Raw genomic sequence first — 16,480 nt, forward strand, 5'->3', positions numbered from 1 at the left:
ACCAAATACTCTATAATAATAAAAAACAAAACCATTTCACAGCTCAGCTGATTGTGGGTAGATCACAGTGTTTCTTTTTCACGTGGAAACGTAAAGATGTATTGTATTTCGTTGCGAACGGGCACACTTCGCACTTGAACCGTTTCTCAGCGGAATGCTTGTACTTGTGTTGGACTAAATTCGCTGGTAATATTGTAGCATAATCGCACTGATCACACATGTATCTCTTCTTGCCAGTCATATGTGCCTCTTCGTGATATTTCAAGATATATTTATTCATCGACTGAAAGGGACACTTTGTACACTGCAACTTAACACCTTGTTCTACGTGCTTCTGCTTGTGTTTCTCCATAGCACCTTCGTAGAACGTCTTATAACGACATCCGGCGTAATCACAGTGTAGTGTTGTAGCGTTCTTGTGCCGTAACATGTGCTGGGTCATGCTCGCTCTGTTTGTCGTCTGGAACGGACAGTATTTACAAGTTATAACTTCTATATCCGTGTGTTGACTCTTTATGTGCGCCTGCAGTTTGCTCGCAGCTAATATTTCCCCACACATCTGACACTGCGTATCTTCAGATTGATGATGGTTCTGCTCAAAGTGTAACCTCAGTTGCTCCCATGCTGGATACGATTCAGAGCATTTCGTGCATTGAAACGGATCTTTCAGATCCATCTCCTCCTTTTTAACGTCGAAAAACGGCTCGGAAGGATCAGGTTCCCTGTGCGTCAAGTTAATATGACGGCAAAGTTCAAACTCGTCAAGGAAAGTGGCTGGACACTGCTCGCATTTTTGCATTTGGCTATGAGTCAAATTGCTCACTGGATGCTTGAATAACACGTGCCGTCTGTAACTCTCTCTAGCTTTAAACACTTTCTTGCAGTACTTACAAGTGTAGGACACTTTCAGGTGTACTTTCATTAGATGCGGCTTGAGTTGTCTTTTATCGTGGAATCCCTCGTTGCATATACTACAGAATACAGTCTTGGGCAGGTCTAACTTGTGCGTGCACCTCAAATGCTTTGCGAGACCACCTTCAGAGGCGAATATTAGTCCACATAAAGAACATTCCTTTATAACTTTCACATGGGAATGATTTAGATACATTTCCCTGGTGTCGAATTGTTTATTGCACACTTCGCAATGCGAACCCTTATCGTGCTTCCTCCGCACATGCCTTTTTAGGCTCTCAATTTTATTATAGGACAAATTACAAATCCTACACTTAAGTCTAAAGTCTTCCTTTAAAGCGTTATGCTTTCTTCTCATGTGCAACTTGAGGAAATTGATTGAGGAGAAGACTAGCGGACACTCTTTGCATGTAATCTCGCCGGTTTGCTCGTTCATGCAATTCTCGAGTGGTTCCTTTTTTATTTCTGCATCCTCACTGTCCTCGTCGGGTACTTTGTGCTTCCTCTGGACGTGGCGCGCGTAAGTCTCCCTCTTACTGAATATCTTCGGACAAAACGGGCAGTTGTACCACTGGTCCACGACTGGTTTTGGTGTGGCCGAATGTTTTCTCTGCATATGTACTATTAAACTTCGATATTTGTCGTAGGTTAGACCGCAATCGTCACATATGTGCTTGAATGACTCCTCGAATGAACCATGCTTCCTTCGCATGTGCATTCGTAATCTGGTCATCCCTTTGAACACTAAAGCGCAGACATCACATGTCCGCTCCTCAAGGTCATCAGGTATTGCATTGGGCCCGTGTTTCCTCTTAATGTGCGCGACTAGACTATTTTTCATTTCATATGACATACCACAATAATCACATATATGTTTAAAGTACTTCCTAAATGCTTTGTGCTTTCGTTTCTGGTGCATCCGCAAGGTTTTCGGCGATTGAAAGACTAGATGGCACACCTTGCAGACGTTGGTGGGCGCAGTTTCAGCACCCTGACTGTACCCGAATACAGATTTATCATTGATGATGCTTTCGAATGTCAGCAGGACCGCTTCGTGGTTTTGCTGCTCGATTTTTATTTCTGGTTCCTGGCTGTCTTCACTATGAGGACCTTCCAGCATTAATCTTCCATTGTTAGCAAACTGGAACACAGAAAAAATATGATTGTAGATTTACAAAGAGCTTGGGTTGCTACATAGTACTGTTGGCTTAAGGGGAGCAAAACGGGAAGATCTTGAAGAGAAGGAAAGCCCATAGGCCTTGGCTTCTCCTTTTACATATAAAAGGAGAAGCCAAAGATAAAAATTAGGAAACGAGAAAAAGGTGTAATAATATATAACATAACTTATCTAGCAATAAAAACTTTATTATTATTCAATGGAAAATTCCACCAAATGTTAACAAACTATAATATTCCAGTAGATAAAAAACAAAAGCAACAAACATACATATCCAAAATGGAATAGTCAGAGATAAAATTTAACAAGTCAACATTTTGCTTTGTATATTCAACAAGCAAGGGAACTACGCTACACCCTCACTCTGGTTAATTTTTGTTTTATATAGATGTTTGCTTCATTGATCAGTCAGGTAGAAATATGAACAGACACACAGTTTCTTAGATGTCCTGTAGATTTAAATTAACAACCTCTTGGGTTATTCGGGGAAATAAAGCATTAGGCCTCAACGCTGGTGGACGACATCAGATACTTACATCATTAAAATCTAATTCCACTTCAATATTCTCAACTTTAATATTAACTTCAGGATCAAACTTCACATTGTCTGTTGCTACAACATCCTCTGCATCAGTGATCTCTCTAGTTATCGTCACTGCTGGTTTCTCATCTATATCTTTAAATGGATCTTCGAGCCGTTTCTTTCTTCTCTTCTTCTTTTGTTTTATCTCGTATGTCATTGGTTCATCTGGCAAGAAAGAGGTGGGATCTTTCCTCTTGGAACTTTTGTTGTCATCCTCAACTTTTATTTTTACTTTTACATCTAATTCTTCTTTTACAGACATATTTGATACTTACATCTAATTAACCTGGAAAGTGAAAATTTAGATGCTTTAGACACTTAATAAATTCGAAACTTAATTATAGGTAAAGTAATACTAAGTTTTTTTTATGTCAAGTGGTAAATATTGCCTACCTACACAAACACCACTACAAACATTCAGTGGCGTAGTTAGGTAACCAAGGGCCCCGGGGCTAATCAATCAATGGGGCCCCACTGCTCAGCAATGAGGCCCTACATTACAGTTTTGTTAAAACGCACATATCGCTATCCATCAGATTGACAACACTGCCAACCCACAGAAAGAATTTAGGGGAATTCTGAAGGTATAACTTTCGAATTTCTCTCAAGTGAGCTGCCATGATTAAAGTTGAGTTGCAACCTGTCATATTTATTTTGAAAATGAGAGAAATTTTCAAAAGTACTGTTCAATCGAGATTTTCTGGTAAGGGTTCGAGGGCCCCCTGTGCTTGAGGGCCCCGGGGCACTGCCCCGCCTAGCACACCACTGTAAACATTACATTATCATGTGACACATACAATAACACTCATGGGAAATGTAATTTAATGTTTTATTCTCCAAAAACATCAGTTATTTACAATTATATTAATTACTGTCTGATAAAAAGCAGGCTAGCTTTATGTGCACACAGACCTGTCTATAGATATCTAACTTAATGTATCTCTATAATGCCAGCAGCACACTCTCAGGGAGACATGATGAGACCGAACGAGCGCGAGAGTGTACTTGCGGCGCTCATGTCGTTTCGCGTCGTCTCGTCTCATCTCGGGAGCACTCGGTTATGATTCAGTTTTTTGACCACGAATCCTTTCACGCAGAATGCTTTTTCGTGACCGAAAAATCCTAATACAGGGTGTATTAGACACAGAAAAGGGGTGTATTAAAATATTTCAGTTTATATGAAAATGAAAATATATTTATTGGGCAGATGTTAAAAAAATAAATAAAACACATACTAAACAAAAAAAACTAAAAATATTGCAACAATTACAAAAAAAGAAAGTCCTTTTACCATTCATCATTACAAAATTACAAGTGTGCATGTGTATATGTGTCAAAACATCCACCGAACTGGTCCAGTGTCCGGTCTGAGCTCAGCATAATGCTGTAACGGCTGTGGCGCTGCAACGCTATATAAGTTTCATTTTAAAGATGTATTACCTGATACTTTTTAACTGGGGGTTGCCAAATGGCACAGAACTCCGCTTCCTTCTATATCATTTGTTCCTGTGCCATCACTGATGTTAATCATCTTATACACCCCTGTGTTATTTCACTGTGTGACTAAGTACTCCACTTTTTATCATATATACAACTTTAAGTACAAATTAAGATGTCTGTAGACAAAGGAAACAGTTTTTAATAATAACTAGTATCTAGTTTATTTATACATATAAAGTATTTCGTAAAGGATTTTTTGACAATATATATTATCCACTGGAGAGATCCTATTTTACTATTATTATTATTATTATTTCTCTCTGTATAGTTAATCTATATATATATATAACTCAAAGGTGACTGACATAGTGATCTATCAACGCACAGCTCAAACCACTAGACGGATCAGGCTGAAATTGGGCATGCAGGTAGATATTATGTCATAGGCATCCGCTAAGAAAGGATTTTGATTAGTTCTACCCCCGAGGGGATAAAATAGGGGATGAAACTTTGTATGAAACTTTGACAATTTTAAACCGTTCGGGCTGAGACTTTGCATATATAAAGCTACTATGATGTAGGCATCCCCTAAGAAAGGATTTTGATAAAATCTACCCCTAAGGGGATAAATTAACGTGAGCGAAGCCGCGGTTAAAAGCTAGTTATGTATAATTTTTAAAACAATACTATTTTTGCATGCCATTACTACTGCGAAACACATGATACTATGCTTTAATTATTATCTTTTATGCTGTGTTTTTGGGTAAATAAATTATTATTATTAATTAGAGGTCAGCCTACCTATATACTGAACTGGATCGTAGGGAAAAAGTTATAATATAGAAAATCTGACGTTCATAAGCAGTTAAATTGTCCTACATGGATAAATTCTTATTTAATTTGAATTTGAATCAAGTGAAAATCAAGAAATATCACTAGGGGGGAAGAGGTTGTAGTATGATATCAAGTGTATTTATTTTTTCATTTCTAAACCAAAATTAGACCAAAAATAGAGTTTTGTCTCCCTAAAGGGGCATGTAGTTACCTTGACTTGTCTAGAATAAAATTAGATTATACTTTATACCTGTAGTTAAAGTTAACATCTATAAATTTTAAGATTCTTTGTAGGTACTAAAAATACATGTGATTTTAAGCCGTGTGAAACTAACTTCATCTTATACAGTTAGTTAAAATTCAATTTAACATTAGTGTTATATATTAGTCTTAATTTATGCACAGTAGTGCACTATTCCATTCCATTATCATTCACAAAATAATCTTTATTCTAATAAACTCAATATAAGCTGAATTGCTTATATTAAATATATTTTGTATATAAATATAGTTTGTAATTTTGTTATTGTCAATTTTTATGTTTACTTTGTAGTTAATAGTTGTAGTTTCGAACTTAACATTGTCAATCTCTTATTGCATTATTTTACTGATAAAAGCTATAACAGAATAGCAGAGAGCATACAATAATGAACATAAAAACTGCTACACTCTCATTCCTTGTGCAATCAGACAATATTAAACATTGTCAGCACTATGAATGTTATTTTTTCTACAAAAACATAAAAAAAAACGATGATATTCCCGTAATTAAATATAAGTAGCAGTATAAAGACTTGTTTTTATATTTGTGATAGATAAACTGTATAATTAGATAACAAATTTTAAAAACATGTTTGACTTATATACTTTTTAATTTACTTATTTAGCAACTAGGATAGACAACATTTTATGTTTTATAAATTAGAGATTCCTACAATAAATGCACCCATGCAACTACAAGGACGATAACTAATACAGCAATATATAAAATACGTAATATTTACCTACAAATGCAGTATTATTATAGTCCTAACCTAACAACGTTGCATTGAAGTAGTCTATTAAATTCTAATACAATTCACAATTTTTTTGTCTGGTAGGTATAAAAAAAAACCAGTTATTATCCTGTCCAATCGAGATAGCTGTATCCATTTATTACTTAACTCATTTAAATATAGAACGAATTAAAAAGTTATTCTTAACTATGTTTATTTTTGTAAACAGATATTCATTGTACTAAATTTTCAAAGTATGGCTAATTTTGTTCAAAGCAAACATTCTTGGATGTCTACGATAGCGATTAGACTAATATTTCAAATATACACGTCATAAACTTACCAAATTATCTCTTATTAGATTCCTATCACAAACATTCACAACTTTATAATAATGTAGATTTTGTATATACATAACATATTTGACGAAATATTTGAAAACACCTTTGTATTATGTACAGACGCCTCAGTGATAAAAATCAATAATTTTATTATAATTCATTATAAAAAAATGGAATGATCAAAATGGCCTTTGAGCTATTGACGTTCTCATTTTTCAAGATTTTTGACAATGACAACTACTTATTGACAACTTACGATGTTTATATAAAATGTTAAGCAGTGATGTGAATACGTAATCGTTGATCATTCGATATTATAGTTATTTTAATAAATAATTTGATAATAACAAACTGATTTTAACTAAATGTCGTTTGACTAAAATTAGTAATTTGTTTTATGGTAATTGCTTAAGCTTGTACAATAAACTACCTGAGTCTGTTCTAAATCTGTCTGAAAAAAGATATCAATGTCACTTAAAAACTTAAAAAATTCTCTTCACTTTATAAAACTTTTCTGTAAAATTGTTTATTATAAAATTGAAGAGTTTGTAAATATTAATAGTTTTTGTAGAAAAAACTTAAATATATAATCTGATTGCACTGAGAATGAGTCCGCTACTCACTCATTTTCTATGTTGATTGTCGCATGCCTTTTACTTGTTTATATAAAAAAATCAATTCAAAACAGCAAACACACAAGTTTCTTGCTCAATCTTCTTGTGATGAATATGCGTTCCGAGTGAGTAGTAGTGGTAGAATAATAAAATATGACTTCAAAAGCATGTATTGAGTTTATTTGAATAAAGATTATTTCTATTTCTTTTTATTGGTCATGATTTTTCAATAAATTTAGTGGTCTAAAAATAAACAATACCGTGGTTTTAATAATTATTTCAAAAGGATCAAAACATGCACTTTTGCACTTACATGCGGACCATTTAACAGATAAAAACAAGCTATTAATTATGGTTTATGTGAGTATATAGTACCACAGATAAGAAATGATTTTACATAACTGGAATACCCACTCGTTTGCCTGCCAGAGTATACGTGCAAGAACATATGTATTTTTTAATAAATAAAACAACATTTATTGTAAAAATATTTTAATATAAATTATTTACAATATATACAAATGATTTACTTAATAGTAATGGTGACTCATGATAACATTGACTACTTTATAACTTCTAATATACAAATTCGTTACAGGTTACTAAAAATAACGATAATTTAAACATGCCACTAAAAAAATTTTAACATCTTACTTAATAATTATAGGAATAGATAAGACTCGATATTTAAATCGGCGTGTAAAATTTGTTACCTCTATTTAAAAAAAGTACTTATTAGTATCTTATGGATAATAATTGAATGGCATGAGGTCAGGTCAGGTCAGGAATGATTGTTAAGAACTGGTCCGTGAGCGACTTATTTCCTTTTGACAAAAATAGAATAGCCTCTATTGGTAGCCACGACATTTTCCCTAATTGAATTTAAAAATAGATCTATATTTCTGTTATCATGTATAAGCTTATTTAAAATAGAGCTGAGTTTCTTGTCAGTTCTCATCTTGAAATCATTCCGAACTGACGGCAGATTTGACATATCATAAGAGTCTGTAATAGACATAACGAGTTCCATTAATTAGGAATACGCCAACTGAAATTTTCTGTTTTAGAGTTAATGAATATACTAAACAAAAATAACTAATCGTCAAATATCCTTAGGATATTTATACACGCACTGTGTAACACTAAGATTTGCCGCGTGTTGCTTGCTCGCACGTCTAGTTTGCATGTTAAAGAGATCCCTCAAGTGGCTTGTTGATCGAAACCCATCCAGTCTTTCCATCTGGCAGCTGTATTTGTATTAGCTTCATTACACTGCCATTCTCGTCCGATACGAATACCTGTGAATAGAGTTTGACGCGAAATTTGATATTATTTTCTTGTTACTGTGCCTTATCTTAATTTATATGTAATTTTTAAATTAAAATCTTCTCTTAAGTTTCCGAATTAAAAAATATTATAGATTTACAAAAAGAAATAACAATTAACACAGCGCCATCTAGTCCCACGGTAAACAGAGCTTGTTTTATCGGTACTGGACAACTGATATGAATACTTAGATACTTTTTTTTCTAAATACATACATGCATTACACTATTATAGTACCCAGATTTCCTGAGTCACAGCAGACTCATACATTTGCAACGAAAATACTCATACAATATAAACGTACAATTCCCAAATTATACTTAACTATAAACACGACTTAACTATATAAAGAGAGTACATTCTAATTTTATCTATTATAAAAGACAAGGCTTCTGTATACACGTCAGCATTTTGGATTTTACCCAAAATTAAGTTCAAGAGATGCAAAACTCGGATGGTGGGACAGTTATTAACAGGGCTTATGTAATATAATAATTAGTCTCAAAGTAAAACTATACTTAGCTTACTTAGTCAGATAGTATCTGAAATATACTAATTCAAAATAAACATATGTATACAAATATTGTTTTAAATAGAGGATTCCGTCTCTTGTACACTCACACTGAATTAACTGCTGTTTCTCTTTGGTTTTTCAAAAAGCATATATTAAGATTTCTTAAGGGTCAAAGTGCATGTTAGTAATAGGGCTTCCGGCGTTTATGTGGTAACCATTTACCATCAGATGGGCCGAGCTTGATTGTGTATCTGCTGTTTTTAAGTTATAAAAAAAATTATAGTGCTGGATTCGAACCCGCGACTAACTGGAAGAGCTCATAATTACCTCAGTCTGTCCATCTACATTGGTGTCTAAGGTCGCTTCGTCTACTTTTATTGTTTTCAAATCCTCTGTAATAGAAAGAAAACATTATTATTGTAGTATATATAGTCTTTGGTATAATCTATGTCTAGGATATAATCATATAGTATAAATATAGTCTATGATCTTTGTAACATAATCTGAGCAGTTGATAGTCTGTATTGTAAATGTCGGGAATGGCCAAATTACACACACACAGCGCCATCTAGACCCAAGTTAAGCTAGCTAAAGCTTGTGTTATGGGTCCTAGACAACTGATACAAATACATAGATAATTTTTTTTTCGTAAATACATACATATTATACATAGAAAATACCCAGACCGATACAAACAATCATACTCATGAATACAAATGTTTGTGCCGTGCGAGGAATCGAACCCGCGACCATCGGACGTAAAGCGGTGTGCTAGACCGCTAGACCACCGAGGTCGTCAAACAAAAGTAAAAAAAATGTAAAACTTTTTATTCAAATGAATATTTAAATACAGTACAATTATAATTATAGATATATAAATATTTTTTATTGGAATAAATTTAATATAAGCACTTTTGAATAGTCACATATTTGCTTGTAGGGACTGGTCTGCTCTTATCACTACGACTGATTTAATCTTATTGTGTATTTATATTTGACCCTAATTAGTGCTAGTTGGTAGTTTGTATTCACACGTTTCGACTTAAAAATGTGAACTTACAAAGATTATTTAAAAGAGCAACACACAAATTTCTTGCTCATTCTTCTTGTGATGAGACAGCTTTCCGAATGAGCGGTAGATTAAAAAAATTGTGATAACTATTCAAAATTGCTTAAATTAAGTTTATTTGAATAAAGGATTTTCTATTCTATTAAATTTTTTTATTCTACCACTCATTCGGAACGCAGACTCTTCACACGAAGATTTTTTTTTCGGACTACTCTAATGCTGTTGGCCGCAGCTGGCCTTTACAGCTTCACCGAACGATAGGGGGCGAGTGCAGATGGCACTCCAAACCAAAGGAGTTATGGAGCGACTGAAGGCCAACTCCCGCCTGACGGATACGACGCCAGTACCCATACCCCTAGCGGTGCCCTCAGCACCGCTAGGGGACAGATGGCCGGTACACTATTTTTTAATGTCGATTTTTGCAAATAATACACCTCCAATTTGTACACAAACAATAATCGACACTTATTGCACTATTAAATCACTAATAATGATATCGGAACTATAATATTCGTGTGATAAACTATTAAAAATTATTTATTTATTACGGCCAGCTGATAAAGACAACTGTCGTTGGTGTTGCCAATCGAAAAAAAAAAAAAAAAAAAAATATACCGATATACTCACTACCTGTGAGTATATCGGTGTAATAATTGTACTATTATATTTATTGTATACTAGCTGTTCCCGCGACCTAGTCCGCGTGGAATTTAACTTTATTTTTCTAAAATAAAAGTAGCCTAAGGTACTCCTTATTACATCAGCTACCTGCCAAAAAAAATCCAGTCAAAATCGGTTCAGCCATTTCAGTGATTAGTCGGAACAAACAGACCGACAGACAGACTGACAAAAATTATGAAAAATGTTATTTTGGTATAGGTGCCGTATATATATTCATATGCATGTAGTAAAAAACGGTTATTTCAAAATTACAAACAGACACCCCAATTTTATTTATATGTATAGATTAGTAAGTTTATCTGGTAGTGTGCTACATGGCTTATTAGTAACGTGGACTGACTTTACACTTAACTTAAATCTATGGTATCTGGAGAGGTACCAATGGAAGGGTGTCGAGTGTTGGCAGAAATATCACAAGTGTAGGCACAAGTCAATTGTCAATTTTACTAACCTTAATCATTAAACCATCAGATAAATTTCCATTGCAACTACATATTGTTGATTAAATAGTAAAAAAACATTTTTCAAAATTAGAATCTAGAATTGCCTCCTTTTATATAAGTCAATTAAATTAACCACGCCGTCTTAATCATTATCTAAACACTTTTAAATATACTACTTCTGTGTAAATTAAAAACTTTAGGAAAAAATATATGAAAAAAAAAACTTTAAATGTTTCTCTTGTAAAAAATGTACCTTTCGAATACTGTCATTTTTCTATTTAACAGACGGTATAAAAACTATAAGCTGTAATAAAAAAAATTAAGTTCCATAAATTAAACATGTGGGTACTCACGTAATGTCAATATAGACTCATTGCCGTCCGCAATTAGGTTGATAGTTGATTTATCTAGAAAAAAAAAACTAAATATTAGTATATAGCGCGAGGTATGGGCGTGAGGATCTCAAGGTCTGTATGGTGTGAGTTTTTTTTTTATACCACTTAGGTGGCAAACAAGCATACGGCCCATCTGATGGTAAACGGTTACCGTAGCCTATGGACGCTTGAAACACTAGGGGTGTCACATACGCGTTTCCGACCCTAAAGTTAAAGTTCCTCTAATGAGAAGCTGTTTTATCTTGTAAAGTACACAAAACTTCATTTTGAAATTACGACGGCCGGGGCCGAGCTTCGAACCCCAAGCGGTGCCCTCAGCGGTGACAGACAGACACACCTCATACCGCGCATTCAACCGGACAACGCGCGCGTCCCTCCGATCGATCCCCCGTCCAATTCAACGGGGATCGATATTACGACGGCCTGAGCCAAGGTTGGAACCCCTAGTGGTGCCCTCAGACTGGCGTCGTATCCGTCAGGCAGGAGTTGGCCTTCAGCCGCTCCATAAGTCCTTCCTTTGGTTTGGAGTGCCATCTGCACTCGCCCCCTATCCTCCGGTGAAGCTGTAAAGGCCAGCTGCGGTCAACAGCTATAGAGTTTATTTTGAAGATTTTAAACTCTAATATTAGTATAATGTGATTAGATACTTACCCACTGTGCCTATGTGACTAACATCCAAATCTGTTTCCTTTGTAGCGTACAATATCTGTAAGTATATATATCACTATCATTACATAGTATAAAACAAGATCCAGTCCCTATGTATGCTTAAATGTTTATAACTACGCAACGGATTTTGAATCGGTTCTTTTTAATAGATAGAGTGATTCTAGAGGAAGGTTTATATATATAATACATGTACACCCGTGCGAAGCCGAGGCGAGTAGCTAGTAATATTATATACTGTAATTTCGTTCGTATATTTAATTAACAAACCACCATAAATCCAGTTATAAAAGTCAATTTTCAAATATTATATACCTAACTAGATTTCTATTACCCAACTGGAGTGGTTAACAAAACTACCTACCCGATGGTAAGTAACCTTAGAATCATTAACGGCAAAATTTCATTGGGTTGTTTGGGTTATTGTCAGATGTTTTAGCACCTGTAGCACTGCGACCTACATAGATCTATTGTGCCTCGCCTTTTTTCAAAGTTCGCTACCTAGACCCGTCAGGGACAAGAATTGAAGGATATTCTTAGGAGCGATGGTTTTTATCTCCTCAGGATATAGTGTATACTTTCCAAAGGAGATATTTCGTTTATGCATGAGTGGGCTACAACCACATAGGATGTGAAGCGGCGTTTCCTCTTCAGTTTGGCAGAATCTGCAGATTTTTGTCGTGCATAGGCCTAGTTTAGCCATATGCTTGTTTAATTTGCAGTGTCCTGTGAGGGCCCTAGTCATCATGCATATGTTGTTTTTACTCAATAGCAGTAGTCTATTGGAGTATTTATTCGAGTAGCCCGATATTAGGGCTTTTCTCACATAGGGTCCGACATTTTTTTTTGTTATCTAGCTGTACCCGAGACTTCGTCAGCGTGGAATTTAATTTTTTTTTTTAACATAAAACATATTTTCTAAAACATAGGTAACCTAAGGTACTCCTTATTACATCAGCTACCTGCCAATAAAAGTCCGTCAAAATCGGACCAGCCATATCAGAGATTAGCCGGAACAAACAGACAGACAGACAAAAATTGTAAAAAATGTATTTCGGTGTATGTATCGTGTTTATATTCATGTGGATGTAGTAAAAACGGTTATTTCAATATTACAAACAGACACTCCAATTTTATTTACATGTATAGATGTATAGATTACGTATATTATATTTAAAATAAGTTTTTAATGTCAGCTGAAGTGGCAGAGTCAGGGATGGTAGATGGAGCAAAGGTTATGAAGTGGAGGCCGCGTATGGGTCGACGGAGTGTCGGTTCTTCCCTATCGTCCAGTTCAGTATACAGATTCAATTGAGAAGAACTGACAAGAAACTCTACAAGTTTCTATTTTTTTTTAAACACTTCTATCAATTTTGAATGTATTAGCTTTATAGAATTATGATATATTTTTATTGTCACTTTTTGCTTTACATATGTTTGAAGTCGTATCTTCGTTATAAGTATTTACCATTTTCTATCCATTGTTTGATTTACATCACATATAGTCTCATTCTATCATCTACATTTATACTTACACTATCATCATATTTGGTATCTCCGTTTATATCTGTGATATCTACCACTTCCATTGTCGTCTGAAAATAATAATAAGCCAAGTCAATTCACACAGCGCCATCTAGGTCTAAGTTAAGCAGACCTGTTATGGGTACTAGTCCCCAAGTATCGTTTAAAAAAAGTTACGTCTTTTATGGGAATAGGTATAAAAATTTACAATAAGATACCAAAGAATATATTGGAATTACCCTTAAATAAATTCAAAACATCTGTTAAATCATATTTACTGAGCAAAGCCTATTACTCACTAAACGATTACTTGAATGACCAGTATGCATGGCAATAGTTGTTCATGCACTGGATTTTCATTTAATGTTATACATAGACATCTATATGAATATACATTGTAAATAAACTGGCTTTAAAAAAATAAGTAATTCAATTGAGTTTCTTGCCAGTTCTTCTCAATTGGATCTATATACCGAACTGGACGGTAGGGAAAAAATAAAATTATAATATAAAAATTTGACGTTCATAAGCGGCTAAAATGTCCTACATGAATAAATGATTTTTGAATTTGAATTTGAATTAGACAACTGATATAAATACTTAAATTAGTTTAGTTTTTTTTTCGAAATATAAATAATATACATAGAAAAAACTCAGAGACCGATACAAAATTCTGAATACAAATGTTTGATACTATTAATATTTACAAATGAGAAAAGTCATCCTTTGTTAACAACATTTCATATTATTTATTACATAGTATAAAACAAAGTCACTGTCGCTGTCTGTCCTTATGTATGCTTAAATCTTTAAAACTACGCAACGGGTTTTGAAGCGGTTTCTGTTAATAGATTGTTGAGTGATTCTAGAGGAAGGTTTATATGTACACCCGGGGAAAGTCGGGCCGAGTAGCTAGTATATATAATATAAACCTTTTGCTAAAATTAGTCACAACAATATTTCAGTATAGAAATAGAAATAGAAAATAATTTATTCAAATAAACTTACATTGAAGTACTTTTAAATAATCATTACATTTTTATAATCTACCGCTCGTTCGGAAAGCTGTCTCATCACAAGAAGAACGAGCAAGAAACTTGCGTGTTGCTCTTTTAAATAATTTTATTATTACTTTACATTTTTAAGTTTAAGTGTGTGAATACAAACCACCAATTAGCACTAATTCAATTAAATACTCAAATAGAAAAAATATTGAATATATAACCAACTGGTCAAACAATTAATAAGAGAAAATCAGTCATAGTGATTAGAGCAGACTAGTCTCTACAAGCAGCACTCGTTCACGAGTATGACCGATGAGCCAGCCATCACTGCGCTCGACCATATTTTAGGGAGCCCAATGACCCGGCCCACCACGCCTGTCTATAGACGGCGCTCTAGCGACAAATAATGGAATGAAAGTAACACTAGGACGAATCATAAATAAAATGACTTATTAATGCTCTCTTAAGTCTTAAGTCTTTAGTATTAAAGATTAGTTTGGATTTGACGTATCTGTATAAACACGTCAAATTCAAACCGGTGTTTCAATTGACAAGACATTAGGAAACTAAACATTCAACATTAGTGATTGTATAATGACTTACATTTTCTATAGTTTTTATGACTCTCGGCTGATTCACGACAATGGACTCCGCGACATGACCCTGTAATTAAAAACAAATCAAAAATTATTAATTTCACTCATCATCATCTGCTTTTACCTTATCCCATTTATTTGTAGTCGTCGTAATATGTTTTTCGCTTCCATTCATCCCTGTTCGCAGTCATCGCGTTATTTACTTCCTAATTTATTTAATTATTATTTCACTAAAACAAAAAAATTAAAATTAAGTTGATTGAAAGTTAAATATAAATTGTCAGGAGGCTACTCCCTCTACTGACGGTCTCCCGAAGGTCACGGGTTCGAAGCCTCGCACGGTGCAAACATTTGTATTCATGAGTATGATTGTTTGTTTCGGTCTGGGTGTTTTCTGTGTATATTACGTATTATTACTTCTTGTGGCTGTGTTCGTAGTGTAGTGTAGTGTAGTGTAGTGTGGTGTAGTGTGGTGTAGTGTGGTGTAGTGTAGTGTAGTGTGGTGTGTGGTGTGTGGTGTTACCGTGGCGGCCATGTGCGCGAGCAGCTGTCTCTTGCGCATGTACCCGGCGGCGCAGGTGAAGCACTCGTAGGGCTTCTTGTCGCTGTGAACGAACCGGTGCGTGTTGCGGTTGTCGCGCGAGTTGAACGACTTGCCGCACACCTGCAACACCGTCAACAATATTACCAACGTGACCACTACTGTGGTCTGTGGAACTGTGTAGTGCTCGGGGTACACGAGGAGTACGTGTAGGTGTGGGTGTGGGCGGGGTGGGGGCTCACCTCGCAGACGTAGGGCTTCTCCCCGGTGTGCACTCGCTGGTGCTTCTTGTAGTGCTCGGGGTACACGAGGAGTACGTGTAGGTGTGGGTGTGGGCGGGGTGGGGGCTCACCTCGCAGACGTAGGGCTTCTCCCCGGTGTGCACTCGCTGGTGCTTCTTGTAGTGCTCGGGGACAATCACCACTGTAGTGTGACCGGCCACCCGGCACACAACTTCCGACATGTTACACTTTCTACCGGTGTGCACTCGCTGGTGCTTCTATAGTGCTCGTAGTACCCCATAGTATACTGTAGTATCCGATAATATCGGGGTAAGAGTCCACCGCAGATACCGGTGTGCCTACTACGTCTTCACATACACACACGACACCGTCTTCGCCAGCGAAGACGACGTCCTCGACCGACCATACCAAGCGACAAAAGTTGGGCGCCTCTCCAAAAAATCCGGATTATTTTCAGTCATTTTTTAAATACAAGGCAACCCCACGACTGGTCGACTTCTATAGGACAATGATGGGTCTCGGTATAAAGTATTGACAGCGCTAATAAAAAAATTCGAATTTAGGGTAATTTAGGCGCTTGGTC

The 16,480-nt window shown here is 35.3% G+C and overlaps 2 protein-coding genes across 2 annotated transcripts in view; both read right to left on the reverse strand.

Annotated features, from left to right (window-relative positions):
* Positions 1 to 6,481, reverse strand: LOC131855472 (zinc finger protein 791-like). The gene is made up of 4 exons (XM_059206749.1): positions 6,285 to 6,481; positions 4,113 to 4,288; positions 2,626 to 2,958; positions 1 to 2,053 (listed from the first exon to the last, which is right to left on the reverse strand). The coding sequence occupies exons 3-4, from the start codon at positions 2,932 to 2,934 to the stop codon at positions 44 to 46; spliced, it is 2,319 nt and encodes a 772-aa protein (XP_059062732.1). The 5' UTR covers positions 2,935 to 2,958; positions 4,113 to 4,288; positions 6,285 to 6,481; the 3' UTR covers positions 1 to 43.
* A 1,429-nt stretch (positions 6,482 to 7,910) lies between these two features.
* The window catches only part of LOC131855497 (uncharacterized), a 30,459-nt gene continuing 21,889 nt past the window's right edge, over positions 7,911 to 16,480 (reverse strand). Inside the window, 8 exon segments of the mRNA XM_059206777.1 lie at positions 7,911 to 8,194; positions 9,064 to 9,128; positions 11,283 to 11,336; positions 11,976 to 12,030; positions 13,526 to 13,585; positions 15,122 to 15,181; positions 15,638 to 15,778; positions 15,898 to 15,967. Of these exon segments, the coding sequence (XP_059062760.1) occupies positions 8,084 to 8,194; positions 9,064 to 9,128; positions 11,283 to 11,336; positions 11,976 to 12,030; positions 13,526 to 13,585; positions 15,122 to 15,181; positions 15,638 to 15,778; positions 15,898 to 15,967 (616 nt within the window). The 3' untranslated portion in view covers positions 7,911 to 8,083.

The sequence above is a fragment of the Achroia grisella genome, unplaced genomic scaffold (genome assembly GCF_030625045.1).
Source record: "Achroia grisella isolate CSIRO2021 unplaced genomic scaffold, CSIRO_AGI_Agris_v1 utg1433, whole genome shotgun sequence".
Taxonomy (NCBI): Eukaryota; Metazoa; Arthropoda; class Insecta; order Lepidoptera; family Pyralidae; genus Achroia; species Achroia grisella.

Bases quoted from the DNA above. Each gene is read 5' to 3' on its own strand.
- LOC131855472 (XM_059206749.1), bottom strand. From the start codon at position 2,934: ATGTCTGTAAAAGAAGAATTAGATGTAAAAGTAAAAATAAAAGTTGAG. The intron at 2,054-2,625 runs GTAAGTATCTGA...TCTGTGTTCCAG, and splicing joins TGGAATTAGATTTTAATGAT to TTTGCTAACAATGGAAGATT.